The sequence below is a fragment of the Chelonoidis abingdonii genome, chromosome 5, assembly GCF_003597395.2.
Source record: "Chelonoidis abingdonii isolate Lonesome George chromosome 5, CheloAbing_2.0, whole genome shotgun sequence".
Taxonomy (NCBI): domain Eukaryota; kingdom Metazoa; phylum Chordata; order Testudines; family Testudinidae; genus Chelonoidis; species Chelonoidis abingdonii.
In genome coordinates this window covers 144083903-144103472 of record NC_133773.1, presented here as the reverse complement: position 1 = coordinate 144103472, position 19570 = coordinate 144083903, and the positions used below count along the sequence as shown (strand labels likewise).

At 53.6% G+C, this 19570-nt stretch overlaps 1 protein-coding gene across 1 annotated transcript in view; it reads left to right on the top strand.

Moving 5' to 3' along the window:
- The window catches only part of DYSF (dysferlin), a 357128-nt gene that overhangs the window by 194062 nt on the left and 143496 nt on the right, over positions 1–19570 (top strand). The window contains exons 32-33 of the mRNA XM_075066758.1: positions 1231–1373; positions 5475–5648. Coding sequence (XP_074922859.1) covers positions 1231–1373; positions 5475–5648 — 317 coding nt within the window. The remainder of the gene's footprint in view (positions 1–1230; positions 1374–5474; positions 5649–19570) is intronic.

Below are 19570 nucleotides of genomic sequence, written 5' to 3'. Positions count from 1 at the left end.
GCCCACCATGGCCATAGCCTCTCCAGGGAGGAGCCCTGCACCCAGCTTCCCCGTCCCTGTCTATCTGTTCCCCTTTGTCCACGAGAGTGACAAAAACATTCCCTCCATCTCTGCGTGGGTCTACTCTGGTGCCCCACTGCAGTGCTTCCATTCACGTCAGTGGGAGCTGATGGATCCCGGGATGGGTCTGTGCTGGGAGTTCTTTTCCCCATCAGTCTAGCACGAGGACTGCTCTGCTGATGTTAGCAGGGATGGAAGTGCTCGTGCCAGCAGGGCGAAGGCTTTTTTACCCCTCTGTTTGTGCTGGACCAGCGATGGGAAAGGGGCCAGCATAGAAGAGGCCAGCAGATCCCTAGCACAACCATAGATGGGATTCCTCACCAGAAAGATACCGACAAGGGAGAGAGAGCAACAAAAGTCCCCTAAAGGGACTGCCACTGCTTTGACAGAGCCGAGCTAAAAGGGGGAACATGCCCATGGCTGCTGAGCCTTGGAAGGGTGTGAATGCCAAGGAGGAAAGGAATGTGTAGGGTCACAAGGGGTTACTAGGAGGAGGGTGAGATGCAGCTGGGATGGATTTCAGCTTCCTGATAGTGTGAAGCAGTCAGCTGGGTAGTGTGCTCCCACAGGAAGGGGTAGGCACCCATCACATACTTTCTTGTTGAAGGGACCATCAGATTACTTAACCTGGCAGCCAAACCAAAGCTGCTCTGAGTGGGTCTTGAGGCAGCACTGGGACACCCCACTGGACTTCAGGACCAGCACGTTAACCATTCACCCCTCCCGGATGGACAAAGGGGGACTGCAAACCAGCTGGGACATATGACTAGAAATGCTGGGAACCATCTGGATGCTCTAGAGGGATTTGTTTTAAGGTCACACTCTAGAGCTGAATGTCCACAGAGCAGCCCCCTGCATGCATCAGCGGTAGGGCATGCGCACCCAGGGCCATCTGGTCCAAAGCATGGAGCCTCTAGCACTTGAGCTAAAGTGGTTACTCTGGCATCCGGCAGCAGTAGTAGGCTGCTATTCTCCGTGTGGCCAGCCACTCGAGGGGAAGTGACACACGCTTTCAAAGCATGTTGTAGGCAGGTTCTGGAAACCGAGCTTTGTTATTTAGGAAAACCCCAACTGAAATGGATTTTGAAAGTGTCTGCAGTGACTTAGGGGTTAGATGCAAAGGCAGCTGCCTGATCCCTGCATTCACCCTAATATCTCCTTTACTCTGAGGCTGGGAGTACGGCATTGCTATCCCACCAGACCGCAAGCCCAAGGCCTGGGTGCCAGCAGAGAAGATGTACCACACTAGCCGCCGGCGGCGGTGGGTGCGGCTCCGCAGGAGGGACCTTAAGCAGATGGAGGCTCTGAAAAAGGTATGGAGATCCCAGAGAATAATACCTAGGGCCAGATCCCCAAATGGGGTCCATTGGTGTTGCTCTGTTCCCACTTCTGCCACTGGGCTGCTGGGTGACCTTGGGCAAGTCACTTTGCCTCAGGTTCACAGTCTGTAAAATGGGGGTGATGCTACTGACCTCCTTTCCAAAGCACTTTGAGGTCTGATGAAAAGCCCTGTTTGAGAGCTACATAGTATGACTTCTGGGGTGGGGTATGACTCTACCTGTGTAGGGGGAGAGAGTTTGGCCCTTGGATGGTATCCTTTTCTGGGCAGGGACCTTGGCTTCCCCTCGGCCTCAGAAGCACCTGGGACACTGACACAATAGGAACAATTGTGAGGTTATTGCTGCTGTTTTATTATTAAGTCAATGGGGCAGGTCCCCAGCTGGTGTCAGTCGGCCGCAGCTCCATTGGAGTCAGTGGGGCAGGTCCCCAGCTGGTGTCAGTCGGCTGTAGCTCCATTGGAGTCAGTGGGGCAGGTCCCCAGCTGGTGTCAGTCGGCTGATAGCTCCATTAGGATGTCCGTGGGGCACGAGTCCCCAGCTGGTAGTCGTGGCAGTGTAGCTCATTGGAGTCAATGGGCAGGTTTCAGCTTGGTAATGTTCAGTCGGCTTGTAGCTCATTGAGTCAATTGGGGCAGGTCCAGCTTTAGTGTCAGTCAAGTCCCGCATCTCACTAGAGTTCTAATGGCGCAGGTCCAGCTGGTGTTCGGAGTACGCCGCAGCTACCATTGGATGTCATTGGAGCAGTAGTCTTTCAGCTGGTGTGTACGAGTCGGCTGTTAGCTCCATTGGAGGTCAATGGGGGCAGCGTCCCAGCTGGTGTCAGTCGGCCGTTAGCTCATTGGAGTCAATGGAGCAGTCTCAGCTGGTGTCAGATTCGGGCGGCATCTCACATAGAGTCAATGGGGCAGGTCCCCAGCTGGTGTCAGTCGGCCGTAGCTCCATTGGAGTCAATGGGGCAGGTCTCCAGCTGGTGTCAGTCGGCCGCAGCTCCACTAGAGTCAATGGGGCAGGTCCCCAGCTGGTGTCAGTCGGCCCTAGCTCCATTGGAGTCAATGGGGCAGGTCCCCAGCTGGTGTCAGTCAGCCGCAGCTCCACTGGAGTCAATGGAGCAGGTCCTCAGCTGGTGTTGCTCAGCTGAAGATGATGGAGCTCCTCCAATTCACTCCAGCTGAGGAGCCAGCCCATTGTCTCTGAGCAGCTGACAAAGGCCAGTTATTCCAGTCCCCGTTGAGGTGGGTCAGGGTTGTTGTCCTCCACTGCACAGATGGGGTGATTGCAGAAGAGAGGTCCAGGATCAGATTTGCATGAATAGCTGCCATGTCGGCGTGGCTCCGTTTTCAGATGAGCAGCTTGAGACGTTTCGGCTGAGCGCCTGCTGCTCCCCATGATGTCCACTAGAATGGAATTTTGTTTTAAAAACCAGAACACCCCTCAGCAAGGATTCCAGCAGGTGTTGCTGCTGTGAATGGAGCATGGAGCCCTTTTCCTCAGGCTGTAGCTTTAAATCCATTGCAGGCCGGGAGTGGCTGAGAAGCATGGCTCAGGTCCCAGTGGGGAAGGGGAACCTTTGCCGGCAGGCTCAGGAGAGAAGCCAGGGGTTGACTGAGGCATGAAAGGTGACCTTGTCTCTGACTCCCGAGTCCCGTTGGGTGAGGATGTGTCAGCAGGGCAGTGAGCATAGCTGATGTGGAGAAGCAGAGGACCCTGTTTCCAGTGCTGGCACTTTTCGCCAGCACCCAATTCCTCAATTCCTTCCCACATGTGGTACCCACCCCCCATCTCACGTGCATGCCCACCCAAGCTTTCCTGGCTATGGTGGAATATGCGCAGCAGGCTGTTCGGTCAGGGTAAGATCCACCCCTGTGCAGAGAGGCTAGCACAAGGACTTAGACGCCACTGGAGCCCATTTAGCCCATACATTCACGGCCGGAGATCAGATCCTATGGGCATAGGAGATCCAGGCTTTGTGCCGGCAGCTCTGCCCAGGGCTGGGTTTCTGAAATACTCCCAGCATCCCACTGTCTCGCTGCTCCCCGCTAGGTGTCGCCATTGACCCAGGAATGCAGTTGAAACAGCTGCAGCCTGGAGGCTTGTGACAGTCAAACTCCCCCAAGATTTTCTCTTGTCCTCTTTCACTAGAAGATGCAGGGAGACCTGACTGCCAGACCACTGCACAGCGGGTGATTAGGCCCGGTGGCTTTCCAGAGGCTCCAATAGGATAGCGACATGGCACGGCAGCCTCTGAAATCACCCCAAGGCACCTAAGCTCTGCCAGCCAGCCCCGCAGGGGAAGAGCCTGACCCTTTAGTATTGGATGAAGAGAACTCGGTGCTGATGAAAGGTCCCAGCTCTGTCACACGCCTCCTGGGGGTCCTTGGGCAAATCACTTAGGCTCTCTCCACCCCCCGTTCTCCCTCTGGTGAAGTGGGATAGGAATCCTGCCTTTGTTTGTTTAGATTATAAACTTATTGGGGCAGGGACTGTCTATGGCCATGTGTTTGTCCAGCTCCCAGCACAATGGGGCCTGATCTCAGCCAGCTTCTGCCACCATACAGATACATGAGTGATAATATTACAGTGGATGCCGATGTTGTCGTCTTATCCAGAAGACAGGCAGAGCTTCCCCCGCCCCCAACCCCAGGCCTTAGCTGTAATCCAAAGAGTGGGGGACTTGTCTCCAGGGTCCAGTCGATCCTCCAAGGAGCTCAGATTTGCTGGACTGGGAACTGAGTTGCCTGACTCATTTTACAGGCCTGTCACATGGGAAGGACTTTCTGATCCCCGGCCATATGTAAAACAGTGAGCGAGAGTTGGGAGCCTCCAGCTCCCATTACCAGTTCTGCCCCACTGTCCATCTCAGTGTAAATCCAGTGCAGAGGGTCTAGGGAGAAGGCGTCTACCATGTTTACCAGCGAGGACCTGTCAGGAGCCCCCTGCTCACTGGCGAATAACCAAAGAGGGGCAGGGAAGGAAACATACTGTCAAGCTCTGAAGTATCAGATTCAGACAGAGAAACATGATGGATGTGGGCACCGAAGAGAGAAACCTTATTCCCTTACAGTGGGAAAGTCTGTAGTCAAAGTGCCTTGGCCTGCAACTGCAACAGCTCCCCCAGGCTCCTCAGCTGGAGGGGAGACCTCCAAGGAAAACAGGGCGCTGCGGTAGGTGGTTCCCTTCCCCTCGAGTCGGAGCTGAGCTCGTGCTCTGCGTCAGATGAGCCGTGAAGCGAAGCGCTTGGCTGGTCTGTGGTAAGAATCAGGGTGTTAGCTGACTTTGGCAGCCTGGCAACATTAGAATGGGGCTCAATTACTTTCTGCCTAGCTCAGTTCCCCTGCAGTGTCAAGTGCAGATGATCTTCTTTCTCTCTTCCCCACTGCTCCTAGGAGTGGTGTGAAACACTGACTGGGCGTATTTATTACGTGTAGTGGGGCCAGGTCTAAAGACCCTAGTTCAGGATCGGGGACCCATTGCGCTAGGCGCTGAACACGCATACAATGAACAGATGGTCTTTGCCACTCAGAGCTTACAGGCTAAGACCTAGCTCCTCAAAGGTATTTAGGCACTTAATTGCCATTTAAATCAATGGGAGTTAGGCTCCTAAATACCTCCGAAGATCTGGGCCTAAGTAAACAGTGGCCTTGTTTCACCCCAGAGGTAGCTACACATCAGTAGTGAGTAAATTATCCCTATTTGGGGTGCAAAGGAGATGGTAGTGAATGAAAGTCTGTCCTCTGGATGACTCTGCAGTGCCGTCAGATTAATTTGGGGGTCTCAGCACAGTTCCTGATCAACGCCAAAGAACCACCAGCAACTGGACCAATGGGGCACCCGTTCTAACTACCAGCAAAGAATGGGTCTGGGGGGATGGGGCAGCTCAATGGGAGCATGTGGGAAGCTTGCCCTGTGGCTGCTTGTCCTGGGCCTGCTCCGGGAGTACTTGCCACCACTCTCCAGAGGTCAGTCCAGCTCCTGGAATCAGCGTTAACCAGGAGGGGGCTGGGGAGCGGATCTGTTCCCCTGCAGACAGTCCTTCCTTGCAGCGCTGTGATTCCCCTGCTCTCTGCCCCCACGCAGCACAAGCAGGAGGAGTTGGAAGGTGAGGGCTGGGAATACGCCTCTCTCTTTGGCTGGAAGTTCCATCTCAACTACCGCAAGACGGACACCTTCCGCCGCCGTCGCTGGAGGCGCCGCATGGAGCCACTGGAGCGCACTGGAGCGGCCGCTGTCTTTGCCCTAGAGGGCGCTTTGGTAGGTAGTCGGGCAGATTTTATTGCTAAAAGTCCTGGGGTTTCGGAAGAGCCAGGAAATTCAGATCCAAATTATTTGATAGATTGTGAGGCCAGATGGGACCATTTGGGCCATCCGGTCTGATCTCCCGCAAACCACGGGCCAGAGAGTTTCACTCCGTGATTTCTGCAGCAAGCCTGGCTGAGCTAGAGCAGATCTTTCAGAAGAACATCAGACTCCAAGTGATGGAGAACCCTGGCCCTTGGCAGTGGTTCCAGTGGTTAATCACCCTCCCTGTACCTTATTTCCAATAAGGATATTCCCACTTCCCAGCCTCTGGATCTTGGTCTGCCTTTGGCTGCTCGACTAAAGGCAGCTGCAGGGTGTGGGGCTGGCTCTGTCTCTACCAACCCAACTCCAGTTGGCTCAGCCAAGGTGCCACTCTCCATTTGGCTCCTCCTGGAGTCATGGGAACACATGCTTCCTGGGTCAGGTCTGTGCTGCTGCAACATGCACGATGAACACTCAGGTGGGTCAGAGTCATCCTTGTCTCTCCCTGAAGTTACACCAGGGCTGGATTTAGCCCAGTGAGTCTGGCTTCCAGGCTCAGGGGGATTGCTCAGCAGACTTGCTCAGCATACCTGTACAGGATAATGAGAAAGGGAGCTGAAGAGGGCTCTCCAGCTGGGGCGAAGGCAACACAGTGCTTAACACAGTGACCTGGGAGAGGCTGTCCCAGCGGAGCTGCTGCTTAAGGATTGTAAGGTCCCAGTTCAAGTCCCAGCTGCACTGGCAGTGAATCTGGCTATCGACCAGGGCAGGGATCCCACTCAACTAGTTGTTGAATCTACAGGAGAATCTCACCAGTGTCAACAAGGAAACCCAGATATTCTCCAGAATCATAAACTCTGGCTCCAACCTGCCTTGGTGCTTAGATCTCAGGGTGCATTTCAGCTCTTTATTATTGACACAGAGATCAGCCTGGATCCTTGGATCCAAATCTGAACTTCCCCAGGATTGGGCAGGGGTGGTGATGTGGGCCCAGTCTCTAATGCAACACAGGCCCATATAGGAGAAATTCAATAAACCACTGAAATATTGGACCCATCCCCCTAGACTCAGAGACACGTCGCCATCAAAGGAGCCGGCACAGTTTGCACAGTCCATTTTGAATAGCTGTGAGTCCCACCTCGGGGCTCAGGCTTGCAAACAGCCTTGTTATCTGCACTCTAGGCCCTTCCATTATTTGTTTAACTAATATGCTGGCTTGCTTCATACCTTGGATTTCATAATCCGTTGGCTTTTCCAATAGCTAAATGGGAAACAACCACTGCAGCACAAAGCCCTTATTATAGGGCTTTTTCCCCCTTTGGATTTTTCTTCTTCATGCTACATTTTGTCCTTCCTTTTGTCTGATAGTTGAACTCGGTGGTAAGTTTTAAACAACTTACTACATGGAATTCAGTCATGTCAGGTTTTGTATATTCACATCGACCCTGTGGTTTTTCCGGAGCGTCATCTTAACTGTTGCATGCCCTGAAGAGCCGCACGCTCTGAACGCAGGCTTAGGAGTCAGGACTCCGGGGTTCCATTCCTAGTGTCTCTGCTCGCTCTCTCTGACTTTGGGCCACTCACTTAGTTCCTCTGAGTCTTGGTTTCTCCACTTATAGGATGGGATAATGATACTTCATCAGATAGTTATGAGGGTTAGTTAGTTATCTAATGCTGGAAAAGTGCTGTAAAGTGTCTATTCCAGATAACAGTGAGGTGTCATACTGGTGCACTAATTTCATGGCTTTTAGCCTGTAGCCAGCTGGGTCCACTAGGGGGCGCCCTGATGACTGGCACTTGACCAGGTCCAATTCCATCCTGTAGAGCAAGTGGTTTTCAAACTTTTTTTCTGGGGACCCAGCTGAAGAAAATTGTTGATGCCTGTGACCCACAGAGCTGAGGATGAAGGGTTTGGGAGGGGATCAGGGCTGGGGTAGAGGGTTGGAGTGTGGGGGTGTGGGCTTCAGGTTGGGGCCGCGGGTGAGGTGTTTGGGGTGTGGGATAGCCTCAGGGCTGGGGCAGAGGGTTGGGGTGCGGAGGTGAGGGCTGTGGGGTGGGGCTGGGGATGAAGGATTTGGGGTGTGGGAGGGTCTCAGGGCAGGGGCAGAGGGTTGGGGCGTGGGGGTGAGGGCTGCGGCAGGGTGGGTGGGGGTGAGGGTTTGGGTGTGAGAGGGCTCAGGGTGGGGCAGAGGATGGTTCAGGAAGGGTCAGGGCTCTGGTGGGTGCAGGCTCTGTGGTGGGGCCGAATGAGGGCTTTGGGTGGGGTCGAGGGCTGGGTCAGGTGGTTGGGGTGCGGGAGGGGTCAGGGCTGGATGAGGGATTGGGGTGCAGAAAGGGGTTCCAGGTTTGGGGTGGCTCAGGGCTAGGGCAGAGGATTGGGGCGCAGGACATACCTCAACTGGCTGCGTCAGCAGCACAGCCAGGGTGCATGCGGACCGTGCTGTGCCCCGGAAGTGGCCGCCAGCAGGTCTGGCTCCTGGTGAGGCGCACAATGGCTCCGCACAACTCTCACTACAGGCACTGGCCGGCCCCAGTTCCATTGACCCAGTAGTGGGTTGTGACCCTGGTTTGAAACACTGCTGGTAGGGCAGTTTGTGTCACACAAGCACAGGGCAGTAAGCATGATGGTCTGCCGTTAACTTCTTTGTGACCTTGTCCGGGTCCTGTTCCCTCTCTGTGCCTCAGTGTCCCCTCCAGCGCAATGGGGATACGATGGACTTCCTTTGTTACTGTTTTCAGGGGGTTTTTCTTAGAGATGACCCAAGCTGCAGAATTTGGATCCAGTTTAGGTTTGGTGGGCAGGGAAGAGTGCCACGTTTTCATGCTCACTTTGAAGACTGGAGCAGGGCTGTTCGGGAAACAGGTTCCCTGTCTGAGAGATTTGTGATTTCCAAGTTTTCCTATCAACTGGAGGTCTAACATGGGGGGAGGGGAGCTCGATTTGTTAGCGCCCCCGTGGCCTCACTAGTCTTGCTTTATCTCCCACTATTCAGCCACACCCAACTCTGCATTTGTCAAGTCCTCTGTCAAGAAGTGACCCTCCTGGCCAGGTTTGTTATCTCAGTCCCTGTTAGGATAACAGGGAAGCAGCAGATCCGTGGCACCAGGGGTGTAGCCTTTTCCCCTCTCTTGGTATTGACACTCCTCATCATTATGGAGTGGACCACCATCCACCCTGTCTGAATGGCCTTGTTAACACTGTTGTCACTTGTGAGGTAACTCTCTTCTTTTCATGTGTCAGTAATAATATGCCTGTATCTGTATTTTCACTCCATGCTTGAAGAAGTGGGTTTTTACCCATGAAAGCTTATGCCCAATAAATCTGTGAGTCTTTAAGTGCCACCGGGCTCTTCGTTGTTTTGTGGATACAGACTAACACGGCTCCCCCCTGAGCCTTTTCTCCTAAGTCACACACTGAGTTAATGGCAGACTGGAGGCTAGAATCCAGTTCTCCTGCCTCCCTAAGGGACCCTCCACATGGGTCTACATGAGCTGGGAGCATCACCTTCTTGTAGGCTGTACTCTCCTGCCTTTACTATTGTGGATGTGTGCATCACTGCCTTTCTGGACAGAATCAGAGCTGCTCAACTTTGTGTCATAGGCTCTATACGCTTGCAGTCTGATGGACATTCTCCTTTAGCACATATGTCAGGATCCTGAATTTGAGCCAGGGGTTCCAGCCATTGTTGCAGTGAAAAATTTGGGGTACAACAAAGCAACCGGTGATCTCCTGGATAGCTGTGGATTAAAGTTAAAGCAAGAAAACAGAACTAGTTTCAGGGCATTTTATTATTGCTGGATTTTAGCCCAGTCTTTGATGTGCTGGGTGCTTGCTAAACATCTTGGCAGGGCAGCCCTTGCCTTGTAGAGCCTCGCAATCACAGATAGACAGGAAGCTGAGAGGAGCTGAAGGGAGCAACGGTGGGTAGCATGTCTTCTGGCAGCTCAGTTCACTGTAAACAGCGTGGCAAAAAGGGTCCTTTGTGTGTGTGTGTGCGTGCATTGCCATGTAACTGTGCCTTGGAGAGTGTGTGTGTGTGTGTGTGTTGTGCGGCATTGCCATTGTAACTGTGCCTTAGGACAGTGTGTGCGTGCGCGCGCACGCATTGCCACATTGTAACTATGCCTTGGAGTGTGTGTGTGTTGTCGTGCATTGCCATGTAACTGGCCTGGAGAGAGTGTGTTGTGTGTTGTGGTGTGTTGCTGTGCACTGCCATTGTACTGTTGCTTGGAGAGTGTGTGGTGCGCGCTTGCCATGTAACTGTAGCTTCGGAGAGTGTGTGTGTGTGTGTGTGCGCGCATTGCCATTGTAACTGTGCCTTAGTGTGTGTGTGCATGCACACTGCCATTGTAACTGTGCATTGGGGAGTGTGTGTGCGCATGCCGCAATATAACTGTGCTGTAGTGTGTCTGTGTGCACGTGCTCCCACTGCACTGTGCGTTGGGGTGTATGAGTGTGTATGTCTGTGCTGCTGTTATAGTTGTGTGTTGGATGTGTGTGTGCGCATGCGCCAATGTAACTGAGCCGTCAGTGGTATGTGTGCTGCAGTTGGAGTGTGCGTGTGTGTACATTGCCACTGTTACTGTGTATTGTCCGGTGTGTAATCATTGTAACTGTGCATTGGAGGGTGAGTGTGTATATGTGTGCACTGCCATTGTAACTATGTGTGAAGCCATTGTAATTGTGTGTTGGGGGTGCATGTGGGCGCAGTTGTTGTAACTGCACTGGGGGGTGCATGCCAATGTCAGTGTGCCACTGGAGTGTGTGTATGCGCACCATTGTAACTGAGTTTGGGGGAAGGAGGTTCACACGCCATTGTAACTGCACGTTGCTGTTCCCCAATCAACCTTCTCCTGTTTCTGCTTTCCCCAGCGGGAGGCGGGGTTTAGACATCTAGCCGCGTTTCTTTCAGTCTCATTTCAATCCCCTGCAGCCCTCCCTGCTCGAGTGTTGAAGTTTTACAAGGGCTTTCCCAGCCGCACTCAGATCCTGATTTCAGTTTCATTAGCCTGTAAATAAAATGGGTCTGCCTAAATGCCGGCTACTGCACTGTTCTGTGTCGTAGACACAACCCCCATGCCCCTGGGCCGCCTCCTCTGCTCAGCTCGGGTCCAGCAGGCCCAACTGGAGGCATGTAAAGTCTGAATCTCAAAGCTGATGAGCGCCCTCACCTCCCCCTGACCGCAGCTGGAATGGTAGGTGGTGGGAACGTCTTCAAATCAGGCCTCAAAGTTGGGCTTCTGGAGACCAAGAGTTAGAACAGAGACCCATACCCCATGATTCCTGCATCGAGCCCCTGCCTTCTGGCTGAGCTACAGCACATCTTAGAAAGACATCCAGTCTTGACTTGGACTCTAAGCGATGGACAACCATCACGTCTCTACGTAAGCCGTTCCAGGGTTGCCCCCTAGATTCCGTCATGATTAGAGGCAACCCCATTCCTCCAGAGTTCCTGTTTGCAGGGGGGAAGACGACGCCTTCTCTTCAAGCACCAGCTCCTTGTGCAGCTGGATTCTGTGTATTTGTGCTGCGATGGTGAGAAGAACGGGCACGGTCCCACTGTCAGACTGAGCTATTCTGCGCATGCTGTGAAGAGCCCAGCAGGTGAATTATGCCGCAGCTATGGGTCTGGCTCAGAGACAGGCTTAATAGCTCAAAGCAAACTCTCAAAGTCTTTGGGCTCAGCTCTCTGAATTCCAAGCTGCAGTAGGTCGTTCTGGTTTGCCTTTATGCCCTCATAGTTTGGGGTTAGAGGCCACATTTTCTGTGGTTACTTGGGTTTTTTTGCAGATTGCTTTATAAATGATCTTGCTATACTTTATGGTTTTGCAGATTCATGCCTTTTCCAGCACTCCTCACTAACTGGGTCTCATTCCTGCATGACTTATATGTTTTCCAGGATGCTCTGTGCCACAGTAATACCATATGTTTATATATTGTCTTCCATCCAGAAAGCTCAAAGCCTCTGGGTGCTTTAGGGTTAATTCCCCTGCCCAGCAAATGCAGCTATCTCTGGGGAGGAATGCGAATGATGTCATGTCAGGAGGAGGCAGTGTCATCACCATGAAGCAGGGTTGTGGTATTTGCCTCCTACAACAAAAAGCCAAATGTAGGCAGCCCTACTCCAGGAGGATCAACTTATGGACCAAAATCAACCAGACAGAATTCCTGCTGTAGCTTTTCTGTGCCAAACTGAGGAAACAAGTCTGCACATGTTTGAAGGGGAAAGACCACAAGTAGAAAGAGGGATTTAGCATGATGCAGCAGAGAATAAATAAGAGTAATGGGGTAAAATGAAAGGAAGAAAAGGAAAGCTTAGGTGGAATGTTAGGAAGACTCTGAAGGCGGCGAGGAGATGTAGGCTGTGGAACAGTCTCTCAAAGAGAAATTTTGGAAGTTTCATTTTTTAAACCACCCTGGACAGAACATTAGTAAATGCACCATGGAAACCATCCACCATGGGCCCGGCTAGATAACCTTGTCGATCTTTTCCAGCTCTGATTTCTGTGGTTTCTTCACCTGGTCAGAGGGGTCGCTGTTATAAAACAAAGGGCAAAAATCCAGTAGGAGGAGGAAGCCAGGACTGGGAACTGCCTTGGCTCCCCTACAGGGCACTGCAGAGCATTAAGAAAGCTTTAGGAAGATCCAAAGCCCATTGGAGCCAATAGGCTCTAGCTGCTGAGCCAGCAGTGAAGGTGCATCTGCTAACTTTGGTTTTACCCTGGCTGTCTGCCAGCCATGGGACTGGGCAGGCACTTGACTATGGTGGCCTCCCAAAGCCCTTCTGCCTGTTCCATCAAATTCCCGCTACCTGCTGCATTCTTGGCGCCATGCTTCCGTGCCCTTCTGTGGTTGTGGGGTAGCTTCCTCGAGATGGTCAAATTACGGCACGTCATGTTGTTGCAGGGAAACCAAAGCCCAGTGAGCACTGAAATGCAAAGGCGAACGAAAGAAGCCAGCACCCGGCATGGATTTACTAAACTACTTACAAGGGTTGTTTTCCAACAGGAAGATCATACCAAACATGACCAGAAGGAATTTGTCTTTGATACAAGAATGTGTGCATGATACTTTGGGGTTTCTGGGCCACAGTCTTCCCTGCTCTAGCTGATTTGCTTGCAGTGGAGTCTCACTGTGCGTCACTTTGGCCCGTTATCACCCTGTCTGCCTTGGTGAGCTGGATAATCATCTGCATCGTCATTGAAACCACATTAAACGCCAGGGCTGGGACCTCAAAGGGCACTAAGGGAGTTTGGTTTCCAATTGGTGCTGGAATTTGACCGGAGCTGGCAGCTGGCTCCCTTAGACTCCTGTGGGAAATTCCAACCCAATGGTGGGTGCCGAATTCCTCAGCCTCATGGCACCACACTGGCCGTACTCAGCATGTTGGAGGATCGGGAGCAGCTCAGTCCTTGGTCCTGGAGATGTTCACCTCCAGGTCACTGGTTCTAATCCCTGCCCACTTTGTGGTGACCAGAAGCCACAAGTAGCTACGGGGTGATCTCACTCCATTTCCTAGCAGCCACTCTTCTGCCTCCAAAGCCCCTCTGCTGCAGCTGGTAATAACTGGCTGACTTAGCCGAAAGCACTCGCTTTGAATGGCCTCTGAGACGCATGAGCTGCCTTCTCATGGCAGGGCATATGGTAGAGCCACAATGGCCAGGGGCAGTGAAGAAAACGCACCAGCCAGAGGTCTCCAGGGCTGGGAAGCCTGCTTTCAGAAAGGCCGTTAATTGTACTGTGTGCAAAAGAGCTCAAGGAACAACTCTGTACAAACTGCCTTCCCTACACGTTTGCCAGCGAACGCATGTTTCAAGGCTGCTTTGACAAACTAGCCATGCATTTCCTGCAGTTTCATGGCAGCTCCATCTCTGGAAGAAAAGAAAAAAAGAATTCCCCTTCAAGCCGAACACTAATGGTGTGAACAGGCAATGGCGCTCTTAGTGGACCAGCTTCTTAGCACAGAGCCAGGCAGGATGTGTCAAGGGAACAACCCCTGTGTGTAATGGCAGAGGGTCAATCAGCCAGGCTGGTTAGCTCCTTCCTACTGCTCCAGTCTGCTTCTAGAGCTCTGTGTCCATAGGTTACCTGGCCAACTGGAAGTTATGCTGAGCTATCAGTTCATATAGGGCCTAGGAACTAATGGGACCCATGCATTTGAGATCACTGGGAATGGGACTGGCCCTGTATGTTGCTCTCAGCTGTGGGCAGTGATCCTCATCCTGGCATTCTTCTTCGAGTGATTGCTCATATCCATTCCAGTTAGGTGTGCGCGCCGCGTATGCACGCTCGTCGGAAGATTTTTACCCTAGCAACTCCGGTGGGCCGGCAGGTAGCCCCCTAGAGTGGCGCTGCCATGGCGCCTGATATAGATCCCTGCCGGCCCGTCCGCTCCTCAGTTCCTTCTTACCGCCGTGTCGGTCGTTGGAACTGTGGAGCGCGGCATAGCTGTCCTCCATGTCCCTAGCTTCTCCTTGTTCATTGTTCTACTAGTTATATTTAGTTATAGTTATAGTTAGAGTATAGAATATTAGTTTTATAGTAGTTATTTACTTGTTGTATATAGTTAGAGGGCTTGGGCTCTAGCCCTCCACCGCACCTGGCGCTGGGCTCATGCCCGGTTTGCCGGGGTTCAAACCATGCTCAGCCTGCAAAAAGCCGATGCCCACGAGCGATCCCCATGACTCCTGCCTAAAGTGCCTCGGGGAATCACATATTTCCGAGAAGTGCCGCATTTGCAAGGCCTTTAAGTCAAGGACCAAGAAGGAGAGAGACCAGCGCTTAAAGACTCTCCTCATGGAAGTGGCGCTTAACCCTCCGTCCTCGGCACCGAGTGCCGACTTCACTCCGGCACCGGACCGCGCTGGGCCCGGGAAAATGCCTCGGCACTGACCTTCCCCGGCACTGGGCCCCGACAAAAGACGTTCGGCGTCCTCCACTCCGGCCAAGCAGACTCGAACGGAGCGCCCGGCACTGATTACTGCTGCGGCACCGATACCAGGGATTCCGTTGACTCCGGGCCTGGGAGGTCCATCGAATCTGGCCCCTCACTGCTCCCCAATAAGATCCGGGGTCGAGCTAATGGTCCCATCAACGCCTGAGACGTTCTCCTCGGCTAGGGACCTTATAGCATTACCAGTCTGCACTGCCTCAAACCCCCAGTGTCTCCGGTGCAGTTCTAACATCTAAGGGCAAGCAGTGGCCATGCGAGCGCGTCTCTGAATTCGCCGAGCCGGCACCGATCCCCATCGCGGTCCCGACAACCGTTCCTGGTCCCGTGGAGATCTCGATCAAGGAGCCGCTCGCAGTCCCGGCCCGCTACCACGGCGGTACCGGGCGTACTTGCGGCGCAGGTCCCCCTCACGCCGGTCCCGACACCCCCGGCACCGCTCGGCTCGAGCCATCGCTAACCGGCACCGAAATTCGAGAAGCTGCTCCCACCATCGGCGTTCCAGATCCAGGTCGACCTCCCGGCACCGAGCTGGTGGCAGGTCCGTCTCGATCACGGCGTCCGTTATGACTCCCGGCACCGATCTCCGACCGAGAAGGTCTCCGCCATCTGGAGCGAGGACCATATCAGCCCGTTCGCCTCCTCCCTGGCCGTCCCGCAGCCGTGGTCTCCTCGCAGCTGTCATAAATAGATACTAAGGTTAATGTTTCTTTATCTGAAAGGGTTAAACAAAGGGAACCAACACCTGACCAGAGGACCAATCAGGAACTGGATTTTCAAGTCAGGGAGGGAATTTTTGACTCTGAGTCTTTTGTTTGTCTCTAGCTATGAGAAGCTTCTTCTTCTTCTAATCTTCTGTTTCCAACTTGTAAGTACAGGTAGAAAAAACAATATAGGCTTTTATGTTGTGTTTGGGTGTATTTACATGTGTGTAACTTGCTGAATGTTTCAATTGATATCTTTTTGACATCAGACTGTTTATTCATATTTCTTTAAGCAATAGCCCTGTACGTCATCTGTACAGAGAATATGTTGTCTTTTTCTTCTTCTTATATAAGCTTTCTTTTTAAACCCTGTTTGAGTTTTTCTCTGGTTAAGGAGAAGGAAAGACAGAGGGGAGGAAACACTACGCTCTGTGTTTAACTCTCCTAGTGTCCCAGGGCAGGAAGAATCTAAGGGGAGGAGGGATAGGATTCTTCTGTTTCCTTGTATTTGGGGTTTGTCTGTTTGTGAATAAAGGAGACATGCTTCTTGGTATTGTGATGTAAAGAGATTGCTCAATACTCTCAGGTTAGCCCAGAGAGGAAGTCTGGTGTGAGAGAGGGAAGGGAAGTGGGTTATTTCCCTTTGTTGTAGGCTCAGGTTCTGAGTCTTGGGGTCCCTCCAGGGAAGGTTTTGGGAGACCAAAGGGCCAACCCCTGGAAATTTTGGATGGTGGCAGCGAGATCAGATCTAAGCTGGTAAATTGAACTTAGAGGGATTCATGCTAGGCACCCAGATTTTTGGACGCTAAGGTCCAGATTTGGAAAGATGCTTATGATACAAGCAGACCAGCGCGTACCCCTGGACACCGAAGGCCTGCTGATCTATCCATGAACCCCTACTCAGGAACGTGACCGCAGCAGTGGGGATTCGGATTCCTGGGCGTACCACCAAGCCCAGGGCCCTCAACAGATTCCCCCGCATTCAACGTCTCTGAACAAGGGGTCCAGAGCCACATCTTCCCGTCCTCCCCCTTCCCCTACAGAGGAGAGGTTGTCTCAGCCTCAGGACCCTGAACTCCTCCAGAGTCAGACGCAGTGCTCCAGGCAGAGCCTCCTGAAGATCCACTCCTCCGGGTTCTCCTCATCATCCTCCCGGATGAAGCAGTGGCTGGAACAACATCCACCAGCCCCCTCCGCTTGACCTCAGGCGCCATCAGGACTCCTCAGGCGGGGCGCAGAACATGAACTTACAGGCCAAGGAGGTCTCAGAATTGAGGATCCGGTAGTAAGCATACTGTCTGCCGACGCACCCACTCGTCGCCTTCCTTTCATCCGACACATTCAGGCCAATGCCATGACCATCTGGCAGTCTCCGCGTCGTTCCCGTCCCCGCTGCACGCGGAGTGGAACGCAGTACATGGGCTCCGAAGGGCTACGGATATCTATATGCCCATCCGCCCCCGTGTCCCTCGTTGTCCATCCGTAAATGAAGGGACGCCATGGCAGCAGGCCCGGCCACAAGTCTAAGGACGCGAGGCGCATGAACCTGCTCGGCCGAAAGGTCTATTTGCGGGCGCCCTCCACAGCTTCGGGTGTCCAATCAACAGGCTCTCCTTAGCCGCTAACACGTACAACACCTGGGCGGCGGCAGACAATTTAAGGAGCTGCTTCCGCAAGATGCGCGTCAGGAATTCTCTGCGATCCTTGAGGAGGGCAAGAAGGTTGCGAGAACTTCCCTGCAGGCATCTTTGGACGCCGCAGATCGACCGCCAGGACTCTAGCCTCTGGCGTTACTATGTGCCGCATTCTGGCTCCAGGTCTCTGGCCTTCCTCCGAGCTCAGTATACCATCCAGGATTCCTGTTGAGAGCCGGGCCTGTTCCGACAAAACTGACCCTAGGCTGCAAAGCCTAAAAAGACAATAGGTCATTATGCGTTCACTGGGGATGCATACGCCGCTCACCCAGCGCAGACCCGGCCTCAGCACAACACGCCCTACTCCCAACCCAGCAGAGGCAAGACCTTCGGCAGAACAGCGAAAGATAGAAATGGCCGATTGTGAGACAATCGGGCAACCAAGGAGGACAAAACCAGAGCTCCTCCAAGCCTTCCTCCAGCCCGAAACCTTCGTTTTGAAGGTGCGCCCGAGGGCGCTGTACCAGTTTCTCTCACAGATCTGTCCCCTCCCTTTTCCAACCGTCTTTCGTTTTTCCTCCCTGCATGGTCCCAGCTAACATCGGACCACTGGGTCTTGCGCACGTTGGAACTTGGATACCATCTGCAATTTGCTTCATACCCGCCCTCCCGTCCCCCTCCCTCGTCCCTCTTCAGGGACCCCTCTCACGAGCAACTCCTCCTCCAGGAGGTGCAAATGCTCCTCGTCAAAGGAGCCATAGAGGAGGTTCCAGAGAGCGAGCGGGGCAAGGGGTTTTATTCCCGCTATTTTCTGATCCCCAAAGCCAAGGGAGGCCTCAGGCCTATCCTCGACCTGTGGGAGCTCAACAGATACCTGGTAAAGTTGAAGTTCCGCATGGTATCTTTGGGGACCATTATCCCATCCCTGGATCCTGGAGACTGGTACGCCGCCTTCGACATGCAAGACGCCTACTTCCATATAGTCATCTTCCCACCCCACAGAAGGTTCCTTCGGTTCGTCGTAAACAACCGTCACTATCAATTCGCGGTCCTCCCGTTCGGCCTCGCTACGGCCCCGCGGGTGTTCACCAAGTGTATGGCTGTAGTCGTCGCCCACCTTCGCCGCAGTCGCATACATGTATTTCCATACCTTGACGACTGGCTGATCCGGGGATCCTCAGAGACACAAGTCCTCAGCCACGTCCGCATGGTCAAGCGACTTTTCGTGAGCTTAGGCCTAATGCTCAATGTCGAAAAGTCAACACTAATCCCCACTCAGAGGATAGAGTTTATCGGCGCCATTCTGGACTCCACCCTGGCCAGAGCCGTTCTTCCTCTATCGAGATTCCAAACCTTGACGGCAATCATACGACGGCTGCAGGCAGCGCTCTTGACCTCAATACGCACTTGCCTGACTCTCTTGGGCCACATGGCGGCCTGCACATTTGTCACGGGATACGCTCGGCTCCGCCTGAGGCCCCTCCAGTCCTGGCTCATTGCTCAGTACCGTCCGGCCAGGCGTTCTTTGGACACGGTTGTCACCATTCCCCAGGACGTCTTAGGCTCCCTGCAGTGGTGGCTGGATCAGTCCGTGGTGTGCGCGAGGCTCCCATTCCATCTGCCCCAGCCCTCGGTGTCCCTGACAACGGATGCCTCAGACCTGGGATGAGGGGCCCATCTCGGTACCCTGTGGACCCAGGGCCGGTGGTCACCTCGCGAGCTAGCCCTCCACATCAACATACGGGAATTGAGGGCGGTCCGCTTTGCTTGTCAAACGTTCCGTCAACAACTTCAAGGCCGCTGTGTTTCGGTATTCACCGACAACACAACGACCATGTATTATATAAACAAGCAGGGCAGCACGAGGTCTTCTCCCCTGTGTCAGGAGGCCTTGAGGCTCTGGGACTTCTGCCTAGCCCACTCCATTCACCTCATCGTGTCCTTTCTCCCGGTGGTTCGGAACAAGCTGGCAGATCATCTGAGCAGATCCTTCCTTTCCCACGAGTGGTCCCTTCGCCCGGAGGTCGCTCTTTCGGAGGTGGGGATGTCCCCGGATGGACCTCTTCGCGTCCCACGGGAATAGGAAATGCCAGATGTTCTGCTCCTTTCAAGGTCTCGAACCGGGCTCGGTGGCGGATGCCTTCCTTATTCCTTGGACGACGCGCCTGTTCTACACATTCCCACCGTTTCCGCTCATCCACAAGGTCCTTCTGAAGGTGCGCAGGGACAGGGCCTGCTTGATCATGATAGCTCCAGCGTGGCCCCGACAGCATTGGTTCTCCATGTTGCTGGACCTGTCCGTGGCTGACCCTGTCCCCCTGCCTCTTCACCTGGACCTGATCACTCAGGACCACAGCAGGCTCCGTCACCCAGACCTTCAGTTGCTACACCTCACGGCATGGCTCCTGAGTGGCTGACCCGGTCGGAAATGCGTTGCTCTATCCCAGTGCGACAGGTGCTCCTGGGAAGCAGGAAGCCTTCCACTAGAGCGACGTATTCGGCCAAATGGAAGCGCTCCTGTCACGCCAGACTCTTCTCGATTCGCTCATCACAGTACGCTTGGGCTGTGGCTCTGACACGAGGCGTGGCTCCTGAGTGGTTGT